Genomic DNA, 24,542 nt, shown 5'->3' on the forward strand with positions numbered 1-24,542 from the left:
AAACAACTCCAGCAACAAAACAAAATGTTTCCAGAATTTCATATGTGGTGATACCCATAATCAAAGGCTGCAATGTGTCTTTTGCAGTAAAACACCCTTAGTTACTAAAGTAACAACGGTCTAGAAGAGGTTCAAAGCAACTGGTAAAAGGGAATCTGGGAACACCACTACAGCAATATCCTGGTTTCAGCTGGGATGGAGCTAATCATCTTCTTAGGAACTAGTACTGTGCTGTGTTTTGGCTTTGATGTGAGACTTTCCAGTTCCTCAGGCCTTGCTAGTGAAAAGGCTGGAGGGACACAAGGAACTGGGAGGGGACACAGCCAGGTCAGCTGACTCGAACTAGCCAAAGCAGTATCCCATACCATGGGATGCCATGCCTGGTATACATACCTGGGGGGTTGGCCAGGGTGGGCAGATCATTGCTCGGGGATGGTCAGCGGGCGGTGAGCAGTTGTGCACCACGTGTTCCCTTCTTCCTTTCCCTCTGGATTTTATTCTTTCCCTTCCCCTTTTCATTATAACTGTTATTGTCATGATTGTTATTATTGTTCTTTCATTTTTATTCTATTTCATTTATTAAATTGTTCTTATCTCAACCCTCGAGTTTTACATTCCTTTCCAGCTCTCCTCCCCATCCCTTGGGGTGAGGGGGGAGTGAGCGAGCGGCTGCGTGGTACTTAATTACCAGCTGGGGTTAAAACACAACAAGCAGTAAATCTCCTTTCCGATGAGTGTCACCATCAATTCAGTAGCAGAAAAAACATTGCTGAATCTGTTAAACCCATTTAATATTACCAAAATATATCTGCTGTCAAATGTATCACACACACCCTCTGTAACATTCTTTTGTATGGTAAGCTAAATATTCAAAAACTGAGGAAAAAAGCTTAGAAAAAAAATTTATTTGGCTGCCAATTCATATTTCCTCAGAAAGTTCCTCAGCTATGCACACTTTTTGTCTTGTCTTTTCAGAAGTCCATTTCTTTCATTTCTGAAATAATTTTTAAATCTCCTTCTGTGGATAAGCCACTGAGTAGGACTGCACCACTACTCAAAACGTAGCACACACTGACCACACCACCTGCTGAAAAAAAACTTTTTTCCTGCCTTATTTGCTTTCAGACAGTTTACTTCGAGATGACCAGGAGAGCCAGCAAAAGGGGTCAGCAATCCTCCCCAAACAGCGCTGAGGGCTTTGTTGGAATGAATTAGCCCAATAAGGTTTTATAGCCATCATTTCACCCCGCCATATCCTGAAGCACTGCCATGGGCTTGACTGCTAAATTCCATCTTAGTTATTCAGTGAAGACCTACCTCCTTACTTGGGACTAACCGAAACCCAACACTCACTTGGTAATTTTAGAAAGGTAACATGAAGAGCAGGTCAGGCATTTTTTTGGTTTTGTTTTTTGTTCCAGCAAATAAGTGATTTTTATTTTAACACCTCTGGTAACATTGTTCTTTAATTTAACAACATGTATAGCCCGGCCTTTGCATTAATAAAATAGAAAGTATTTTTTTTACCTTTATTTTATAATTCAGATCTTCTAATGCACACACTTTGGAAAAACAAGGCAAAGAATACTGCGACTCCAGGCAATTTACCTCATCAATCTGACCAGCTGCTTGACCATAGCTGAACAAATATTTGCTATTCATACGGTGTGCAAAGGCTGATTCCAGTGAACTACTCCGTGTTTTTTCTCTGATTTGAGCCATTCTTTTATTAAAGAAATGTATTCGGCAGAATCTAATCCCCTTTTAGAAGCTGCAGATGAGTGCATTAAATTGCAAAAACAAAAAATAACGTAAGAAGAGTAAGGAATGGACTGGCAACTCAATTAGCTAGGAAATCAAAATGGGGCAGGAGATGGGAGGTGGAAGGGACACCCACAATAAACTGGTATGCTTATCTTTGTTTACTGATTATAGTCTACTTCAGCCCATGTAACAGTTCCTTCTTTTCTCTGTTAATCCCACAGTCTTCTAAGACCTTGATATATTTAAGTGAATGTCAGCAAGAACTACATCAGCACTATCACCCTGAAAATTATTTCTCAGTGCAAACTCTGAAATCTGCTAGCTGCCTGTGTTACCCAATGCATCCCAGTTCCTTCCAAATCACCCATTTAACAGTTCCCTCACTGCTGGGGAGGGGTCCTTGTAAGCTTCCCAAGTCTTTTTCCTCCACCTCTCAAGCTAAACTTTCATGAAATAATTCCTCCCTTCCCACTCCTTCTAGCACTGCTGAAAAATTAACATAGAATCTGAGAGTAATTCAGGCTGGAAGGGACCTCAGGAGGTCTCTAGCCTGATCTGCTAAAAGCAGGAAAATTAAGAGGTCAGACGGGTTGGCTCAGGTGTTTACACAGTTAGATTTTGAAAACTGGAAAGAGACTGCACAACCTCGCTGGGAATTCTGATCACTCTCATGGTAGAAAGGCCAATACTAATCCTTTTCTTTATATCAAGCCAAATCTCTCCTGCTTCATTTTAAGCCCACTGTCTCTCATTCACCCTGCATGTACTTCTCTGAAGTGCCTGGCTCCATCTTTCAGATAATCTCTTTGGAGGTAAGGCACTCCAACAGTCCAAAGGTCTTCTCCACTAGCCTCTTCCCTCCTTTTTCAAGGGCTCCTGCATGTAAACTGCCCTTAGCTACTGATTTACAGTTTTCTCACTCCAATGGACAAGGCTTAACATTCTCAATTACAGCTGAAAAAAGGCATACAGCATCTGCTATCCCTTCCCTGTGCTCAATTTGAATTTGAATTCCTACTCAAAAGGGAATTCCTTTGAGTACTTCTGCCTTTCCCAAATTATTTGAGAAACATGGGATTTCAATACAATTATGCTCCAATATTTCTTAGGATTCCTTTGTCCTTAATATAGTTATTCTTTCAGTACGAGTAGGTCACACTGTAAGGACCTTTTTATGTTTCTGTGCTTTGAACCTGGGACTTTACATTTTTAACTATAGATAATACCACCTCATCGTTTCTTCTAGTGTTTGTAGCATTATCATCTCACCTGCCTCCAGTTACGCAAAATAAAATTGCTCTAGCTATTACAACCTGCCAAATTAAGCCTCTGGTTTCTTGATGGACAGTTTCTTGCTTTCTTGAGTCTGGAAACAGTTCTTTCCAAATCAGGTTGGAGAGAATGATGACCACTTAAGCAAGATCTGACAATACAGAGAGTTGTTTTTTCTAAACCACAATGCCTTCTTCCTGCTGAGCCACCAATACAAGCCTCACAGAGGAGGTCTGGCTTCAGGTCAGAAGGAGGAGAGCACTCACCTGCTGTTGATCAGCGAGACACCAATGCAATGTCTGCATTACAAAACTGTGTCTCAAAACATTGTACGCCTCTTCTCAAGATACACTTGCAGTTTCAACAGTAGCAAGAGGCAGGTGGAGATCCTCGAAGTCAGCAGATAAATAACAGAAGAGGACAGGTTAGTAGGTACCTAAGCTCCCAAGCCAAGGCCAAAGGATATAGCAACGGAAATAAGACTAAAGAAAACAGATTAATTTCTCCAAGTCTGGTCACACAACACACCTAGGCTAATTTCATAACTTGCTGCTGCTGAAAGATGTGGCCCTGCTTATAACTCCCACCCACTGCACCCTCCCACAGGGCAGCCATAGAGCTCATGTGATCACAAAATATGCTCAATCAAATCGCTAACCTGGCAAGGTAACAAACAGCCAGACCCATTCACTTTGTGCCAGACAAGTTTTCTGTTCAGTTTGTGAACTGAAGCAGCTCTTTGTTTGACACCGGCAAGCTGCTAGGTCTCCCTAGTTCCTGCAGGGGAACTAGGTCCTCATTTTCACTTTTCGACATCTCCATACAAGGAAATATCAACAAAGTACACAAAAAACGTGAGTGTACTAGAATACCTGTGAGTGTCAAAGCCAGGCAACTCATTCAGGAGGTTTTCCTTTTTCTTCTCTCACACTCGTGCTCTCTCCATCTTCTTTTGCATCTTGCCCATATCTAAACCATACAGCTTTATCTAGAGCTCACATCAAATTTGGTGTGCATGTTTGGTGCTGTTATTAATACAAGTGTTTTTGAAAGAACATTTAAATGTGCTGAAAATTGTTTCAGTTCATTAAGAGGGTGGCTGAGGAGAGGTGCGGCAGCATAACTATTTTTCACCCTGGCAAGCAGGCAAAGGGTGCGGCTACACAAGGCAGGATTGCAGCTGGAAGAGACAGACCTGCTCCCCTTCAGTGTACCTGAAACAACCACTTCTGCCACAGCTCTGCACCACCTCCAGCTCTCAGACCCCTCCAAAACCCGAGTGATGCTAACCCAGGAAGCAAAATGGTACGAAAGCCAAGTGGGATGGGTGGGAAGAATTAGTTTTCTTCTAAACGAATGATCTGAATCAGCTCATAGAAAGGCCTGTTGAGTCCCACAGTTAGCATATGGGATAGCATCCCACGGCCCAGAGGACAAGACGAAATAACAAGCAGCAAGGGACTATGCTGTCCTCAGCCATGGTGAGGACCACTGGTGAAATGCCAAAGTTACTCAGCTTAACAGCAAACAGTTAGGTTTTCCTCAAGCTCTTCCATTACTACCAGTTTTCCCCACAGCTCCTCAACAGTGACTGCTATTAAATGATTACTAATCACTTAATCACTTGGAATCTCTTTATTTTAATAAAGAGATTGCAAGCAACCCCTTTAGAACAGTACTCACCTATGAACTTTAGAAAGTTCACTTATTCGATGCTTTAGCCATGAAGCCCAGTACAAAAAACCCCCTTGTATGCAGTGCTACCCAGTACTACACACAAAGTCTGACTGCCCAAAACACAAGTTTAGACAAACATAAAAGTTATAGACAAATACAGGAGTTCAAAAATACCAGACTTAAGCTTGTCCGTAAAATCCAATGTAGTCCCTTGCATGCAAGTACTGGGAAAAATCTACATGACCACATTTATTTTTTCAACAAGACCTCTGACTCATCCAGTGCACTGAAGAGACATTGTTCAATGAATGGAATATTGAATAGGTTTGTGTTGTGTTTTTCTATTCTTTTGCCAAGATAGAACAGGCTTCAGAATGCAAGAGCACGTGAACAGGAAGGTCGTGGTTGGGGGTACAGATCGTGGGTACTTGTGAAGGAGTTACTAGGCTGGCACCAAGTGTTCACACTTTTTCATCCTAAAATAGAAAATCTGTCGTATATACTCAAAATAGTCTCAATTCAGATATGTTATTGTACGAAAGGCCACCTGATCCTAAATTCACATCTAGTCTGAGCAGAGATTAATTTCAAAAGTCCCACCAAGATCCCAGCAGTGCCTCTCGTTGGTGTTCAGAACCTGTTGAAGCAGCAGCAACCTGGCTGAATGCTTAGGACTGGATGCAATACAAAAAGCAGGACCACACAAGAATTTAAAAACAAAACAAAAAAGATGGCACTGCTTGCACTCAAGTTGGTATCTTCAAACATCTGGATCTGGTTTCACCTTGTATAACCTGTATTAAAATAGTTTCCAGATATAAGCAGAATAAAGCTATCTACTGATAAATTGTTTTTAAGCAATGTCTTGCATTTAAACTTAAGAGATCGGAACATAAAAATTTCCACATTGGAAACTCATTAGCAGTGACACTGCCCTGGTTCAAAGCAACAGATTTGACATTTGACTCCAAAAGCCTTGGCAAACTTAAGGCACTGCTGACATTACCCTTACTAATGTCGTCTTACAGAAGCATTTTTTCAGCTCAGATTACAAGGTTACATTTAACAGTAGCACGTTAAATTACTTAATATCTAGACCTACTTTAGCAAATCTGTAAGTTTCTGAATGATAAAAATGTCAGAGGACCATGCTAAAGGGCTGCTTTCTTTTTGCTTCAAAGTTAAAGCAAATGGTCTTCCAGGCAGTGTAAGAGCTCACAGATGGGGATGACAGAAAGATGAACAGCAGCATAAGGGAGAGGGCAACATAACATAGATGACATCCACACTATTTCATGTCACAATGCTTGCTCCATCTAAGCTTACCCAGCAGCACTTGGAGCCCTGGGTGCAGCTTTGGGGCCCTCGAGTCAGGGGGGATGCGGAGGGGCTGGAGCGTGTCCAGAGCTGGGCTGGGGGCTGGGGAAGCGGCTGGGGCACAAGGCTGATGGGGGGGCTGGGGGCACTGGGGGGGGGGTCAGCCTGGAGAGGGGGTGGCTCAGGGGGGCCCTGATCGCTCCCTGCAGCTGCCTGACAGGGGCTGTGGGCACGGGGGGTCGGTCCCTTCTCCCAGGGAACGAGCGACAGGACAAGGGGAAATGGCCTCAAGTTGAGCCACAGAAGTTTAGGTTGGGTGTGAGGGAACATTTATTCACTGAAAGGGCTGCGGAACACTGGGACAGGCTGCCGAGAGGGGTGGTGGGGTCACCATCCCTGGAAATGTTGAAGAAACATGCAGATGCAACGCTTCAGGACATGGTTTAATGGTGGGCTTGGCAGCCCTGGGTTAATGGTTTGACCTGATGATCTTAAAGGTCTTTTCCAACCTCAGTGATGCTATGATTGTCACCAGAAAGGACTGGGGCATAGCTGTATATCCGTACAAATGCCAAATATTGACTATTCTGCCTGAAAGTTACAAATCTGTAGTTGTTTTCCACCTGACATAACAGTCACTACATAACACAGTTATGATTCAACACCACCCCTTATGGTGGTGACTATTTCACTTACCACCAAGCCTTTAAAAGATTTTTGAGATAAATGAAATGCACTAGCATGTTTAAATTGACACCTCAAACCATGTTCAAATTTTTTCAATAATTGGTTTAAACATCCATGAGACAAAGCCGCTCCTGTTCACAACAGTCAAATGCTTCAGGGCTCTATATTATTTTAGACTGGAATAACTAAGTCCCTACATTGCCAATACAAGAAAATACAGGTAGCTTTTAGAGTTAAGTATTTCAAATAGCTATAATTCGTCCCTTCATTTCGACTGATGATCAGAAGACACTTTAATGGCCTCATTGCATTTTATAAACAGCTGTGGAACCTTAAATCAACTAAATTCCTGTTAATCTAATATGTAGAAGCTGCTGACATGATCTGTAGAAATGCTAAGTTTCATTTACCTTGCCCATTCATCTAATTTGCTTAGGTTTCTCAAGTTCCTCAGTCTTGTCTCTCCAGTCTTGAGGTGAGGGAAAAAAATCCACCAGAGCTACTATCCACTTACCTACCGTGGCCTTTATTAATTCATTAGAGCACTTTGCTTTTTACTTCTGGAAAATTTAGATGCTCTAAAGGTCTGGTAACAATGCTGTAAAAATCTATGTCCTGAGTCCCCACCAACTTCTCCATTACCCATTAGTTTGACAAATTTAAATAAATCTGGGAAGCAGCCCAACACAATTTTCTTGTAGAGGTTAGGCAATATTACCACAGCCTGTTTTAATCTTAACCATTATTTCATCCAATTTCTATGTAACTGTTATTATGTTCTTTAAGACAGGGCCCGGAAATCTTAAGTAATAAGCTTCTAATAGGAAGTGACAGGTAGCTCTTCAGCCCTCAAAAAAACTACGTATCATTTTCCATGGGAATAATCCAAGGATTAACCTCCAGGCTATCTAATAACATTCTCCTTAAATTTTTAAGTGACACAAAAGTAACAAGAAATGGCTAAAACTCCATCTTTTAATATATTGCCATTACTGTAAGCCAACATTGCAGGAACTCAGCATTTCCCTCAGAGCTCCAGCCTCTCAGAGCCTGAGCTGCACGTGGACACCAGCTTTATTCCTTTCATTGAGATTTCTTGCTCCGAAAAATGTTTAGTGCAATCTTCATACTACTACATACATGTATTTGCATAACATTTCTCTTTTGGAAATGCAATTCCTTCGGCAAAAGAACTGTCTTGGTATACCATTATTAACGGCTCCGTTTTTCAGCCAACATTCCACAGTTTTAAACTTTCCAATGTCACCAAACTGCAAAGCTTTTCCGATTTTTGCATGTGTTTTTTAAGCATGCACTTTGGTCTGGATGAATACAACTGAATACAAATAATCATATATTCTCTACAGTTTTGTGGCTAAATTCTCTTGTGCTTCAGAAATGAGATGTTCCCTTTTTAGTTTCTCTTGGGAATAAGGGCATCATAGTTTTCCACAATTCTTACTTGCAATTTTTTCAGTATACACAACAACGCAAAAACTGTGTTTAAAACACTCCAAAACTGACACAAGTGGATAATAATTCCAAATCCGAACACATTTCTATTAGATACTCAAGTGCTCTTTCAACAGCTAGACTGATTTCCTTATAAATTTAGAAAGTAATTTCAGTTCCCAAATTATGAAAGCTATTTAAAGAGTTCACAATTCTAAAGCTTTTACAGTTGCTAAGGTTCCTTCTCCCTGATATTCTAGAAAGCAGCATTATTTTAACCTTCCTATCAGAAGAAGAAAGACTGAAATCAAGAAATTCTGATGATCCATGTCAGCCATCGAGTCACTGCAGCTAGGGAAGAAAAAAAAAGTAATTTCAAATTCAATATTCTGCATAAAGATCTTCCTTAAGGTCCTGTTGTTATTTTTTTGTTGTAAGCAAGAATAAAATTCACTACAAAAGCTACCAGTGAAGTCCCTTCCTGCAGAAGCTGGAAATCAGTGATGTTATTAACATGGAGTCAAAATACAGTAGTATCTACTGGAAACATCAAAAAAAGGTTAAAGACATCAGCGTGACATTCTTTTGCCAAGCGACAGATTTTATGTTTTCTCCTATTTTTAGGCCTTGCTTTCAGCAGCTCTCAGTCATTAAAGGACCTGCTGCTCCGAGCCTCCTCTAATAAATTCACATGTATTCTAGACTCTCCAGGAAGTGTCATGTGAAAGCCCTGACATCAGAAACTTCCTCGAAAACCCTGGAAGAACTGAGGGGAGATAACATTTGCTAATTGGCACCTAAGAAACCTTAGGAACTAATAAGGGTTTGCCTTAGCATCCTTTCTGAACAAAGGTGGATGGTCTCCTGGTAGAAGCACCACTGGTTCTCCCTGTGAATGTGTAAACAGCAACATCCTGAGGTCTTCACGTGATGTTTTCCTGACTGTTTGTAAAGCAGTAAACATCCAGTGCAAAGAGTTTCCTTGAGTCCCAAGCTCCCATCTTCCTGGGGTAGCAGAGGACTGCATTTGGCAAAAAACTGCAACTTTCTACAGCACAAAAAACCAGCACTGAGGTCCACACCTGGCAACATACCCCTGCACATTCTTGGAAGTCCTTCTCTGCCTAATATTTAGCAAACATTTCAAGTAAGACAACAAACATTTTTCAGAAAGAAAAAGAAAGCCTATTTGAAATTGACCCTGTGATGAGAAAGAGGTAGAATAAAAACTTCTTAGCTAGCACTAGCAACGAAAAGAAAACGTCTTCTCTGCTTGTCATCTGTTTTAAGCTGATCTCCAGCTGTCCTGTCATCTCAAGTCAGAAAGGAATATTATGCTGTTAGGTTTTCCTCCGTGTGGTAGAAAAAGAAAGTAGTAGACAAGAGTTAGAGCAAGTGCCAGACACTTGGTAAAAAGAATTTACGCTGAGCAAGTATTGAGACACTGAGGAAAAGAGAATTACTATTTTGAAAGTAACCAACAGGAAGTTTCTTATGATGAGGGTGGTGAAACACTGGCATGGGTCACCCACAGAGGTGGTAGATGCCCCATCCCTGGAAACATTCAAGGTCAGGTTGGACAGAACACTGAGCAACCTGATGTAGTTGAAGATGTCCCTGCTCACGGCAGGAGGAGTGGACTAGTAGACCTTTAAAGGTCCCTTCCAATCCAAACCATTTTGTGATTCTATTCTATGATTCAATTCAAGAAATAACTGGAATAGTGGTTCCTCCTGGTTTTGAAAAAAAATAAAACCACCAAAACCAAAAATCCTCTTCAATTTCTTCAAACATTTCCTCTAGTAAACATACCAATAGATTTTTTTTTAAATGCTTATGGCAGTTAAGTATAGACTGCACAAACTAGCAATTCAATAAACAATTAAAGAATACTTGGATATACTTGGAATCAAATAAATCATTTATACAGAAAAACAAGTTCAAACCCTGAAGATGAGTCTCAAAGGAGTAACAGTAATTCCTATAATGTTGGTAATTGCATTTTTCTTAAATTTAAGTTTCCTTAGTCTTAAAATACAATCCACCAGCATTTACCATTAAACACTCAATAGCTTCATTCCATTACATGTGTATTACTTCACTGCTATTAAAAATGTCTACAAATCCATAAACCTGCAAAAGTTATTATTTTATCACCTGGTTTATCATCTGACGATAGTATGTCAACATGAGCAGTCTGGAGGTTTTTTCCCCCCTTTGGTCATAAATGTTGTGCTTAGAGAAATATCTCTATTTAAAATAATCTGAACCATATTCTGCCAAAGATACTTCTACCAGTTATGCACAACAGCATTATTTTCCAGTGAACAGTCATATTGTCCTCCTAGCACAAAACTACGATATGGTCTTTACACTGTATCAGTTAATTTTACTGCAGTCATTCTACCAAATACGATACCCAGTGACGGCTGCAAAATAAGTTCTCAAGTTTTGAAGTTCTGAATTTCCCTTATAAAAGGGCATTGAGAAGCTATTTCATGTGATAAAACACTTTTTTGATCACATCAATACTGCATGAGTCATCAATCTATCCAACAGTACCCTTCAGTCACCACGGGGAATTATCTCATGCCAATTCATAATCTCTCTTTATTTAACATTGTCAAAACATTGCTTGTTTTAACACTGCAAGGTTACCTCTTGTTATGATTTATTCTATCACAAACACTAGTTACAGGCTCAGTGAATAACAGCCAGTAATGAAAAAAAAAATACTGGGGGGACAACAAGGAAAGAACAAACGGCTCACAGAATACCTGTCCAGCATGTCTCAAGCAAAGTGTTTGTCTGAAGCTGTACGGCTGCTGTTAATTTCTACCCCTTTACGCAGAAGAGCTTACTGTGCTACCACACTTCTCAATGCAGCACATAACCATACTGCAAACATGACACAGAAATGGCTATTGAGCTTCATGCATTGCATCATGCTGCAAGAGATACCACCTACTTCATTTACAGTCTTTGAGCTTTATTATTCAAAAAATACTCCACGTGCACTTAAAATTCAAAACTTGAAACTATAAACTTAACATTAAATATACAGATGAATGCCCATGATTTAATTTATTGGGCTTGAGAAGCACAATACTGCACCAACACAGCAAGCATGATTGAAGCACTGCAGAGCACGGCTCAAAGTTAAGCATGAAGTACCTATCGGTTCACCTCACTACTTACAAATATCCACTAAAGCAAGGTAAAGCTGCCAAAAAACTTGTGGGTTATCAGTAGCGCTGAAGACTTTGGCCAGAGTTGGGTAAAACCAAGAACAGGTTCTTCTCACAGTCAAGAAAAATCTACCCATTTATAGCACAACAGTAAGCAAAATCACCCAGGTGGAAGATGCAACGAAGCAGCAGGGCACAGAACAAACAATTACAGGAACAAGTTGTCAGACATTAACTATTCACAAGTTTTGTGTATTTAAAATTATTTTTATTTTTCTCACCTCTGGATGTACGTGAGACAACACTGGTCCTGCCAGGGGAGAAGAATAAGCAATACAGGAGTTGTGGAAGCACCTACTCAGCCAGTGAATTTGTCAAATGTTATTTATATAGCTTCCATTTAAAAATTACAAGACAATTTATTTCTTATTACTATCTACCACTTACTGGTTTTTACTAAGCATTCTGTTCCTCCTCCATCATCTCAAACCAGCCTGTCAGCTACCTTCATCAACATGACTATCCTGCGATGATTTTGCAACACATGGGACTTCTCTCAAAGTTTAAGACCCATACAACTTGCTGAGGACAAAAGGAATATATATCAGAATTCACACACTGCCCATTTATTGTTTCTAATCTTAACAGTAGCTTAAGATCAGAATATGGAGGCATAACTACAAGTGAACACTGAATACAAGGGATCCCTATGAACGGAACTTAACAGCTTAAGATGGACAGAAACTCTCAGTAACTAGGAATCATGCTGATGCCTCTACTACAACGCTGTCAGGCTGCAGCTGATTACTCCATTTCCCAAGTAAAATTCATACAGCTAGTCTGTAAGTAATTTTTTTTTTGTCACCTCTCCTGGAAAAGGAGAACAAGTGAAGCTACAGTTATTCCATGTGGTTCTGGTTCCCTTTCTCTTCCTGCTGGAAAACGATGCAAGGTTTCTCTAGTTTAGTGTACTGTGCCACAAGATTCTACTATTAACAGTAAGGCAAATTAAAAAAAAAACAAACACTTTCACTGAAAAAGTGTGATATTCATAGTGCTACCTTTTGTAGATCTTCATTCTATGATCTCTGGAGTAGCCCCTGCCTCCTGCAAACAGCTCTGTTAAAAGAATTTCCAGCACCCAAAATTTTTCATTTCAATTAGCAGCACCTAACCATTCTGAAGGACACCTGAAAAACACCTTCTGTTGGGAAGGAAAGATACTAACTTGCTAATGGTCAGTCTCAGGCACTGATAAATTTATAAACTGATGTTCTATGGAAACAAACACAAACCAAATCACAAGAGTGTCAACATCTGTTAAAACCAAAATTTGAAGAAAACTACGACTTTGCACTCATTTAGGCAACAGTTGCTGATATATCCAATTCTGGCATCACAAGTTTGTAAGTCTAGATACATAATTTGTTCTAAGAGTGTTTCCTGTTTAAAAATACCCATTTCCTTAACACATTCCTCCATCTGCCACACAATCACACTAGTCAATTACTATAATGATGCTTTTAAACAGACCAGTTTACTGCATTATTCAAGAAAAGCAACCCAAACCCTTACAAACAAGGTGGGGTCACTGGAAAGGGAGCACAGGGACAAAGGCACATGCCACCTCTTCTCCTGCACTGTTCCTCAAATTGACATATCCAGCTACAACTTTGGATTTGACCCCCACAAAATAGATTGTTTCTCAGTTTACCAAACTGCTCAAGGAAGACGAATTCACAATCAGCAAAAATACAACACACAAAGCCGCAACAGCCAAACTAATCCTTACCTCACTGGTCTCTTCTGGCTAAATGGTTCAGTAATAAGCAGCAGAAACAAGGCAAAGAGCAAGAATTAATATTTCCAAGTAGAGTCATTGTAATTCCCACGACATGTACTACAACCTCAGCCAGCTGGTTTATATAGCTTAAGTTTCTTAGTGATTGTTACTTAGTAAATGAAAACTTACAACAAAAAAAAATTAGAAAAAGATGCTCAAACCTAAATACTTGCTTTCTTCAAACACAATTTCTGGGAAAAAATGAAGGGAAAAATCTTTACTGAGCTTCTAACTCTGGTGAATACTCCCTGCAAATGGAAGTAATCCCACAAAACACAAATTATACACAAACATCTGAAATGAGAAACTTAAATATTTTTTTAAACAACATGTCACAGTAAACAAACATTTTTCCCCAGTGATCCCAAACATCTTTTCCTAACCCTGCCTCCCAGTGTGCTTTAATGATACGATATGTCTGACATGCTTTCTTTGCAACTACAAACTCCTGCATTTTCTTAACATTTTTTATTCCTTGTCATATAAGACAAGAGGTCTCATACTGTGACACTTTTAGCAAATTCAGGCTTCATACCAGGAAGCAAAATGGTCTTGAAGATAACAAGACAGGGCAGCACACTTTTTTAGCCCTCAGTTTCTTCTCCCTACTTTATTACAGCACGCAGTTTCTTTCTGTCAAAAAGAGGTCGGTTCAAAGACCAAGGGTGAAAACCTTACAAACATCATGGGACAGCGTGATGCATTCAGCTGGAAATCTTCCTTGCTTTGATACCTTGGGATCATACAAAGCTCCAGGATGGTAGAGACCACTCTGGCACAATGGACAGCAACCAGCAAGAGAAGCGTGCAGTGCAGCATTGCTCATACGCAGCATGTACCACTACAGCCACAGGATGGACCCACCGGTGCATCTGGAGCTGGGAGGTCTGCTGGAGGGAAATGCATCAGCACAAACCCATGAGATAGCCAAGAACCTAAAGCCTGGTGAAGGGGGAAATTCACAGGTGCTGCCCCTTCCACTCCCCCAGATGACACATTCCCACCATGGACTTTGCACAGTGCATGACGCTTACCAGCATCTGTGAGCTGAACCTGCTCTGCACAAAAAAATTGCTCATCCTTTATCTTTATACCATTCACAGTACTTCTCTTTTCAGCCTCGCTGTTGTACTGTCATCCTCCATAGTACATACACCTTTCTTCATTCGCCCCACCTACCCATGTGCCTTGCTGCAACAGTAAAAAATAGAACCAAACCCCCCAGCCCTCTTTGCCTCCAGAAAAGCCACAGTTCCTGGACTGCCCTGCCGAAACCTCTTTGTGCCAGGACAGAGCTGAAGGCCCTCTAGTTATCTTTAAACCACCTATCATTACACATTTTCAATTCTCCACATATAAATAGCTTTTTAAACCCTATGTGATAAAATAGCAAGTGGCTTGTATTTTCCTTGCATCTGATGAATTGCAGATCTGTGGGACACTAACAATATCGATCTTGCACCGTGATTTATGGGAGTTTTTATATTTCAAGCTCTAGAAGGTCAAAATGCTGCTATAACCAGCAAGGCTAATGTTTCATTCCAGGCTGGATCCAGGACAGCTCTGAAGAAACAGCACTACAGATACAGGCAGTCACTGAAAAAATTATTTTGGATATGAATTCATGTTGTAGCTACGCTGAAGTATTGGCAACCTCCATCATTTTCCCTTCAATCCAGTCCAGCTCTGCACCCAGCTGGCTGTAACACTAAGCCAATTCAACTCACTACATAGCTTACAAAAAATAAAATAATTAAAAAAAAAAGTCTTTCTCGTCTGTTAATTTGCTGCCACTGTATCACAGCATCGGACGGGTACCAGATATAGCTCAAGATAAAAACTTGGTGATGGGAATTCCCCTTTTGGCCAACAGCTCCTTCTTCAGTGTAGCTGCATGGTGAAACAGCACCCTACCCAGAACCCAGGATGGACACAGGCCCCCTTCCAGCTCCCTTCCCAGCAGCAGCCAGAAAGCAGAGAAGTGAGGCAACCACTGTAAAAACTGAGGTTCTCTTGTGCGCAAGATGGGAAGTGGACAGAACGAGCTCCCGCTGCAGCAGAAGGGTGCCCCCAGACTTCATCGGAAAACCACTGCACAAAGGATAATAGGGCAGAGAAAGGGAAGTAGCAAAATCTCAGTGTTAGAATCTTTCCCAGCAGTAAGGAAGGAGCTAGCTGAACGGATACGGCCAATATATACATATATGTATGTGCACACCCTTTAAACTTCATCATCAGCTTCTAAATGCAATCAACAGTTTCTGCAGTAGTGTGGAATATTGTTGTAAAGATAAATAAGGAAACGTTACCCTCATAACTCTCTTCTGAAATAGCTGTTTGCTTTGGAAGGGACTCTAGGGGAAAGATAGATAAGCAGGAAGGAAAGAAACAAGAAAACTGGCAAAATGGAAAAAGAAAAAAACTCAAGAATTTGAGCCACAACAAATTATAACAAAAAGCCAGAATAAAAGATGCTTGCAGCTATCTTCATAATACTGCATCAGCTATTAGTGCATTTTCAATGCATAGTAGAAGAGGCATAATTTTGTCAGACCTTTCTTGCTGGCAACCACGAGGAACAGTGAACAAGAAGTTCCTGCTCGCAAAGGCATGAGGCCCAACTATATTCAGCAGCTATAAGAGGTCTATCCAAATTCTTAAAGGGATGCACACAGAAATAGCAAAATGGAAACATCTTGACCTTTAAAAGGTAACAACATGACAGGGAAGATTCTGAGCTCCTTTCTTCACTGTTTTCTCAACAAACTTCTCAGACACTCACTAGCAGACACAGGAACACGCACAAAAAATTCAAGGAGGTTTAAAAGAAAGCAGGTTATCAAAAAGGAGGAGTGAATAAAATGCACTTGTTAGGAGGCAAGCCAGACAATGCTGCATTTTTCAACTTTGTGTCCCGTCGAGCATTGCCGGGGTAACAACAGTTGAGAAAGAACAAAGGTGGTAACAGAACAGTAAGAAAGTAGAAGGCTACAATGATGATTTTGAGGCTTTAATGATTCAGCCACACATTTCAACTTGGTGCCCCGAGTTCTGCATTGCAGAACTGCTTTCTTCAACCTTAGCCCAAGAAAATCACTTTTTTTAATCTTACTGCAGATCTTCAAATGTGGGTCTGCAACCTTCGACAAAACTCAGGAGAATGCTCCAGGTTTGTTTCCTTGAAAGCTACAAACCTCGTGCCAAGAAACTGTCAAATACTTCAATATTTATTCCAAGGTAAACATACAGATTCTTTATAAGCAAATGATTGTCACATAATCAGAAAGACTGAAATATTTTGCCTCTGATTTGCATACAGGTACAGTAAAAAGATCTTTCTTCCAGTAACAGAACTGGATGATAATCTTTAACTCAGCAGTATGAAATGTTATGAATGTCTTGAATCTCTGTGTCATGCTGTTCTTCAGTCCAAAATATACCCATAACCCTTCATCAATGAAATCGCACTCCAGAAGAAAAGACAAACAAACAAACAAAAAAAACCCCAACAAAACCCCACAAACCAACAGCATTTTAACTACCAAATGAGAAAAAAAAACCCAAACCCCAAATCACTTCATGTTCCCAGGGCTGACAGACCTTGATTTAGTTTTGGAGGGAAGGATAAGAAGGTAGAACACAGGACAGTGTTCAATGTTGATTTTATAAAAGTCTATTTACTTAATAAATACATGCATGTATAATTGTAAGGGAAGCTTACTTTTGCATGAAAACAGCTGGAAGAAAAACATATTTCCTTTAATTCTCTTTGAGTACAGGTTGCCATCATACTCCTGCTCCTCAGCAGGATTTAACCTTCCTTGCAAAGCAGCATACAGAAGAATAACAGGGTTTAAAGTCCAGCCCTCTGCCACAGAACAGCTGAAGTCTGAAAGAACTCAAGTTCAACCCAGCTCAACCCACTGCTCCAGCAGTGGCAGCTAGAGCAGCCTGCCCAGAGGCACATCTAAAGAAATCCTAAAGGAATTTCTGACAAAGGTCACCCATGTCTTAGCTAGATAAAACCCAGCACTTCACAGTTATTATTGTGTTGCCATTCAGACTAGCAATGAATTAAGGTATCTCCCAGAAACATAGTGACCCACCACTTAAGTCTTCAACCTCAATCTCCAACAACTGCAGTCAACCATTCAATGCAGGATAGGTTCTGAATGAGGCAGAGAGTATTTTACATTCTTCCACTCAAACACAGTGAAGATGATAAATTTAAACACTGGTTAACTAGAGCAGAAATCCAAAAGACCAGAAAAAGAAAAAGCCCCAACCACCTAACTGGTCGAGTCTGAAATTCTGCTTTGATTGGAAAGAAAGTTGATGACCTAGCACTCCCAGTTCTCCCAGCTGTGCATTTTCTGTTTCCTCAAACTGATAAAGATAACACAACAATCCTTTTTCTGTAAGCCTTTAAGTATATCACCATCACTCCTAAGTCGGAAGCCACAGATGTCAACATAAGACTGGATGTCCTTATGTTTTCTGCAGATTCTCACTGCTCACAGAACTGTTTTCATCAGAAACAGCTAAAGATAGAAATGTAAGGATGCTCTCAGCTAAGACAAGACACCATTCTTGACCATACCAAGTAAGGCTGTTATTTCCATTTTACAGTTTAACAGAAACAGTATCATTAAAGCTGTCATAACCAGTAAGGAAAAAAAATCTTCACTCCAAACATCACCTTATTAGACAAGTTAATTTGTGTTTTCTACCATAATCAGAAAGTTTTACTTGGAAAAAAGTGGGCTTTAAAAGCAATCTAGTTTTCAGCTGCTGCTGCTATAAAAGAAAATTTAGTTGTGACCAGAACACAGCTTCAGAAAGCTAAAGGCACATGGCACCTGCTCTTTAATGACATGGTTTAGCTCACCAGTCAGAGCAATGGGACAAGACAGAGCAATGACAGCCCGCAGGGCAGCTAGCTCACAGCCAGCCTGTCAATGGCTGCAGGTGACTTAGCATCCACTGGTGCCATCAGTGAAAGAGAACGGCTGGGAGAGCAGTTCCATCCAGCAGTAACACCTCTTGCCTGTGAAGCCACCAGCTTTCACAGCAGGCAAGAGATCTGCTCGCACATAGAACAAAAAGAAGGTTTTGGAGCAAAGGCCTACCACTGTGAGGGCAGCAGGTTTCATCTCCTAGAACTTATCCTCAACGATGGCTGAAAATGCAACTCCATATACACATTCACAATGCTCATTTCAAGTAGCAGCAAATTACATCCTCCACCTCTTACAGACTGTGAAAAGCCCCTCCCTTCCTTTCTAACAATAATCCCATCATACATGCATTAAACAACATAAATTTAAGAATGACAGGAGATGAGAATGTGATTAAGAGACCCACTATTGAAAAATTGGGCTCCAACAAGGCCAAGCCATTATAACTAGATTCTCTCAATGTTTCCGGAAGGCAATGTTAGCTACATCATTGTGTAGTTTTACAATCAAAATTTGTGAAAGCAAAACCAGTTTAAACACAGGCACACTTTGATAAAAGGATTCAAATATGCTAGTACCCATACAAGGTGCATTTGAGCTGGCTGCCGCTAGTTGGCTTATATACAATATAGCATTAAAGCAGCAAGTATTCATAAAGAATACAACAGTAGCTGACCTCCAGACAGAGCTGGCAGAAAAAGCTAGCCTTGTTCCATCAATTGATAGTCACAAACAACTAGCCCTGAAGACCTTCTTCAGACACCTTACATGACCAGAGTTAAAGGATCCCTCGTGTACGGTAACCATGAAGCTTGCAATGGCAACCACTCCTTGCCACGGGACTGTTTTATAATAAATAAATAAAATAAATCAGAAACCTGCTTCCCTTTGAACATTGCATGACTATTTCAGTCATAAACCAGACCTAAGGATATGAGCTAGCCCGAAGGACGTCAGCCAGTCACGGAGACCTGCGCCAGGTATGACATGTGAGAACAAGCTTTTAAGACTTACTCAGTCCCCATGGGCATTTGGCAAGCCCCAAGTACTATCACACAATTAACAGTTTCTGTTGGAGAGGCCCAGAAATTAAGCAACGAAGATGCTGCAGGTCAAGTTTCACAGACTACCATCCACTTACCGAGCATCCGTCTCCCCAGTTTCAACAGCTCTTCTCCCCAACAGCCTCGCACTGCATTTACTTCCAAGCGTTAAAATGAAATCAGAAGTGGTAAATTACTGCAATATGCAGAAACGCCTTTTGAAGACTTCCGTAACAGAAAACTACCAAATTAAGACCAGAATACACTTAACACCCAAATACCATGCTTTATCATAAAAATATTAGGTTAAAGTATGCATTTATGTGCGTGCAATTTCACATACAGTATTTTAATACCACAACAATACTGCTAGTGTAACAAAAGCAAGTGAGTTAAAACTTTTCAGCTCTGACCACTACCTTTGGTTTTTATAAGGAAGGTGTTCTGCCCAAGAAGAGTATTTTCTTATCAATTTATTTTAAAAAAAAAAAAAATCAACCACACTGCTAGTTGGCTAATATTGGCGAGTTATTACAGTAAGTATTTGCTAGAGCATCACTGGAAGATTTGCAACAATCAAAAATGTCAGACACTAAATACCTTCAATTTTTTTCAGTAAACCTTTCTTCACCTTCTTCCACACTGTATGCATTACACTACCTGCAGTACTTCAAAAACCCCCCAAACCCCACAGATAAAGCTTCTCACACACACCAATTCTTCCTTTCTTAAATGGTAAACCAAATCCGTATATTTAATGTTTAAAGCCGATCCGATATTCAGACAAAAAAAAAAAAAAAAGCAAAGCATTTTAACATTCACACACTGGTCCAACCGCCACGTGAAAGTCTGTAAACCCACATTTTTCTTTCCTCAGGTTTTTATGTAATGTTTACTGAAGGCAAATCATGTTATGCATCCAAATGGCCCGGTCTCATCAGAACCACACAGCAATAAGTACAAAAAATTTCCAAGAAAAGACACAAGTGTAGTCATATGTTCTTGTAAGACTCTGAAAGACCAACATATATTGTCCTTGGACTAGAAAGAACAAGTGAGGCATCTTGTTGCACAGATGACCTGGAAGAAGCAAAATTGACCCAATTCCACATCCCTTCAGCTGACAGGAGTAAAAGTGAGGCTGCTCGAACAGTGGAAGCGCAGCACCTAGCGCTCTTCAGAAAGAGGTCTTTAAATGTCAATATTTATTTCTGCCAGAGAAAGGGTTTCATGACCTCTCAGGCTTATCTCTCTTACCCAAAACACACATCTCATTGCATAAGCCAGCAAATTATAGCTGTGCGCCATGGAAAAAACTACAACACAATCTGGGAAAGCTCTGAAAAGGAAAAGCATAAAAACGAGGAGCCTTTTGCACAGACAGCAGTCAAAAGTTGTTTTGAGGCACAGCTTTCTAATAAAATGTGGTTTTCATGAATGGACAAATTACACAATTAACATTTGTGTCCAAATAAGACCTGCTCTTCAAAATTAGCATACCTTAATGAAAAAAAGCATACAAGTACATTTAGACACATAAAAGAACACACAAATATATGACACGCTGTCATAAAACAGGTACAGGCTTTAAAACAGCACATTCATGTTCCTCCTACAAAATCTCCACTGCAGATTGGATTATTTTTTAAAAAAAAGAGGGATTTATAACCTTAGTTCTCTTTCAGAGCATAGAAGAGAAAAACCCACACATTTTATAGTAACTAATAAAAAACTGAAGTACTGGACTTTCACAGCATCACTTTCATGCTTTTACAGAAGACCCTGCCAGGCTGATTAGGTAACTGCATCTTTCCATGACATAGAAAGCTGCAGCATCTTACAGTCTTAAGGTAAGTAAGCTTAGTCTACAGATCAATCGGCTACAATTCAGCTTAGCTGCCAACCATCATCTCAAAACTCTCCTTATCTCCCAAAAAGGTTGTGGCAGATCTCTTCGTTTTCACTAAAAGACTAATTTTTTCAGCAAGAAATTACAGTGTTGATATAACAAAGCAACACAGCAGCACCGTTCTAGGGTTTCTTTTATACCCACAACTATTATTTTTCTAGTACATGAAGAATACAAACAATTGTCAATCTTTGGATTGACAATTAGGATCTTGTAAAAGTGAAAGGATCCATAACAAGACATGTGACTAGAATTGTAGCAAGAGCTGGAGTTCCCTGCCCATGCAAAACTCTTCTAAACTAAACACTCTATTTGGGATTTTGAGCTGTCGTTAGAAAGTAGTAACGTACTGTGATTGTCTTCATTCTTCTTCTACATGTAAATGCAAAGACTCTTCCCAACCTTCGCTATGACAACCTGGGGCAAAACCGAAAGAAGTTTTTAATAATCTTCTTGATTTATTTACAGGTGAAAATAATGTAGTCAAAGAGAACATATGTTATTCCTGCCCCAGCAAAGCATATATGACATTTCAATTAAAGTACACAGCCAAAGTAGAAAGGAACTTGCTCTCAAGTTTCTTCTTTTCCTCCCAGGTTGTGGTAACATACTCCCAAGCACGACCTTCTCTAATTACAGCATATTCAGCATAAAAAAATCCCCCATTAAATCTCCCTGCGGTCTGCCCGTTTTCACACACACACAAGCCTTCGTTAAGGCAGAGGTCAGCTACGACATCCATACACAAAGTACAGAAGAACACTGTACACCAGTAAAAAGGCTGCTGAAAACTTGAGGAAGCGGTTGTCAGCAGAGGACTTCCACTATGGGCTGATTCTGCTCATATAAAAAGAGGGAAATAACTGAGAATCTCTGCATAGATTCAAATGCAAGCACCTAAACCTAGATCACTATTCCTTCATCTCCAAGTTCTGAATATTAATGATAGAGGGGTCCATTAAAAGCAGCATATACAAACATCAAGTGACTGCAGAATGTGACCACATAACGTATTACCAGATGTTGAAGAACTACCCGCAAATGCTTTCAAGTCATTCAAGCAAGGCAGAAAAGGGATTGCATCCAAGATAATGAACTAAGTCTTCAGAGTGGTCAAGAAATTTGAGATAATGTTATTACTTTATCTGTTCACTTAACTAACGCAACAGCTATACAGCAATACAAATTTCAATATCAGATGCACTGCACTAAGACACTTTGCAATCACTTTAGGTGTTTCAAACATTTACCATACTGCAGAGCCATATGTATTAAAAAAATAATGTATATATTCCAGTGGTTAAACAAACACACAGTCAGGACCTACGCAAAAGAGAAGCCAACCCAAACATATCCTGGCCGATCCACAAGCGCCCGCAGGCACACAGGCAAGAGGCACTGTACAAAGCATGGCCGCAGTGTGAGAGCACCGGGGTACGCGGCTGCACGCTACTGCGTCTCGGAAGTCACAGGAACTCCTCTCACACAAGCAACAGTACGTATCAGGTGCCGCTTCCCACTGCTCTGGCAGACATGCAGTGACACGTTAAATTTGGACAACAAAGTTACCGATCGTATATTTTTCCTCTGTCTCTGCACCAAAGGTTCCACACTGGAGGTGACAACAGCCAACCTGTGAATCATTTCCTACACCACAACATAACCAGCCAGCATATTAAGGTGAAATAACCCCAGTTATGCCCACCTGAACATACTGAGTTGAAAACTGCACCATCTGAGGAGCAAACTGAATGCTCCTACACCAGGACCACGGCACTAACAGGTTTTCAGACAACACAGCTAGGGAAAATGCCACAACCGCTCCCAGAAAACGTTGTCCCCGTCTTGTCCAGCCCTTGCGTGCTCTCCTGCACCAAGTGCCTACACCTGCCTGTCTGCAGCACGGGCCGTGCCAGGGAACCAATACATTAAAAAAAAAAAAAAAAAAAAAAACAATAAAAAACCAAGTATAATTTCCAGAGGGGTCACAGAAGGCCTGTTACCACCAACCACAAGCCTGGAGGTGGATGGAGAGGCACTGTGCCTTTGGAGGGCAGCAAACCAACAGATGGGCACAAGTATATTGTCAAAGTGAACCTCCGCCTGGCGCCACATCTGCGCCGCCGCCGGCCCAGGGCTCCTTCACCGGAGGCGCGGCGGGAACGTCACCGTATTTCTGACTGGAAACTTGATATACAGGGAAGGGTAAAAACGTTGGGGCTTATGGCGAGAACAGAAGCGAGAGACTTGAGCTTTCAGCTGTAAGTAGGAAGAGGTATATTTTTTTTTTAAATGGTATTTTCAGAGTATCCAGCTGCATGCTAACTGGCCGCCTCGGTGCCTGCTCAGATCGAGCGGAAAAATACCTCAGGGCCGTTGCAAAACGCCTCTGAAGAGGCTCCCCCGCCGCTCCCACCGGGCGCGGGCGGCAGAGGCGGGCGGTGCAGCCGCGTCTCCCAGCGCCGGGGATCCCGGGCAGAGAGGGGCCGCGACTCCCCGCTGTACGGCTCCCGAAGCCGGCTCCCCTGCCAGGGCTGGCGGCGGGACGAGGCCCCGGCCGCCCCCGGCCCCTCCGCGGGACCAGGCCCCCGCCCCGCCCCGGGCGGACGGCGGAAGCGCCCCGCGGGCTTCCTGCCGCCGCGCCGCGCCGGCCCGGGCCCCGCCGCCCCCCCGTGCCCCGGCGCCCCTCACCCTCCGACAGCTCCAGCTCCAACTCCGCCAGGCTCTCGCGCACCTCAGGCGGCAGCGGCACCGCCTCCAGCGAGCAGCCCCCGCGCTCCGCCGCCATGGTGCGGGCGAGGAGCGAGCGGGCCCCGCCACAGCCACCGCCCAGCGCTGCCTCAGGTGGGGCCGGGGGCGGGCAGGGCAGGGCAGGAGGAGGCGGCGGCCCCGGGCCGGGCCGGGACAGGAGGAGGCGGCTGCCCTGCCGCCCCGCGCAGCCACTGCCGCAGCCAGGGACGCGTGCCCCGCGCGAGGGGCGGGGCGGCCAACGGGGGAGGGCGGGGCGCTCCCAGGCCGCCCCGCGCCAGCCGCGCGCACGCGCCCCCTGGCGGCGGGAAACGAGGCGGCGCGGCTGAGGGGAGTCACCCGCCCGCCGCACCCGAGCGGAGCCGCGGCCCGGCGGGGCCCGTCCTGCCCGGGCTCTGCGCGCCGGGCCCCCGCCGGTGCTCCCCTAGCTCCCCCGGCGGTGAGGGCAGGACGGCCCGCGGGAGGCGCCGCTGCGGGCGGGCCTCTGCACAACCCGTCCTCTCCCGCGTGCTGCGGCTGCCCTTCCCCGTTCCCCACCTGCTGGTGCCGTGTCCCCTTCCGAAAACAGCGAGACCGCACGTGCTCCCGCTTCTCCCTCTCAGCAGAAAACAGGACAGGGACAGAGCCCCGGTGGCTGCTCTCACAGCCCTTCCCCGGAGGGGGCACGGACCATCTCACAGAGCC

The 24,542-nt window shown here is 42.3% G+C and overlaps 1 protein-coding gene across 3 annotated transcripts in view; it reads right to left on the minus strand.

Moving 5' to 3' along the window:
* DIP2A (disco interacting protein 2 homolog A) overlaps positions 1-24,221 on the minus strand; it is a 122,022-nt gene extending 97,801 nt beyond the window's left edge. The window contains exon 1 of one of the 3 annotated variants that reach the window (XR_008733419.1): positions 23,802-24,221. Coding sequence is in view for 2 of the 3 variants with exons in the window: in XM_055717572.1 (XP_055573547.1) it covers positions 23,802-23,898 (97 nt within the window). In the remaining variant the exon portion in view is untranslated. The remainder of the gene's footprint in view (positions 1-23,801) is intronic. The other 2 variants (XM_055717572.1, XM_055717573.1) reach the window with 2 other exon arrangements.
* Positions 24,222-24,542: the final 321 nt, after the last annotated feature.

The sequence above is a fragment of the Falco cherrug genome, chromosome 8 (assembly GCF_023634085.1).
Source record: "Falco cherrug isolate bFalChe1 chromosome 8, bFalChe1.pri, whole genome shotgun sequence".
NCBI classification, from domain to species: domain Eukaryota; kingdom Metazoa; phylum Chordata; class Aves; order Falconiformes; family Falconidae; genus Falco; species Falco cherrug.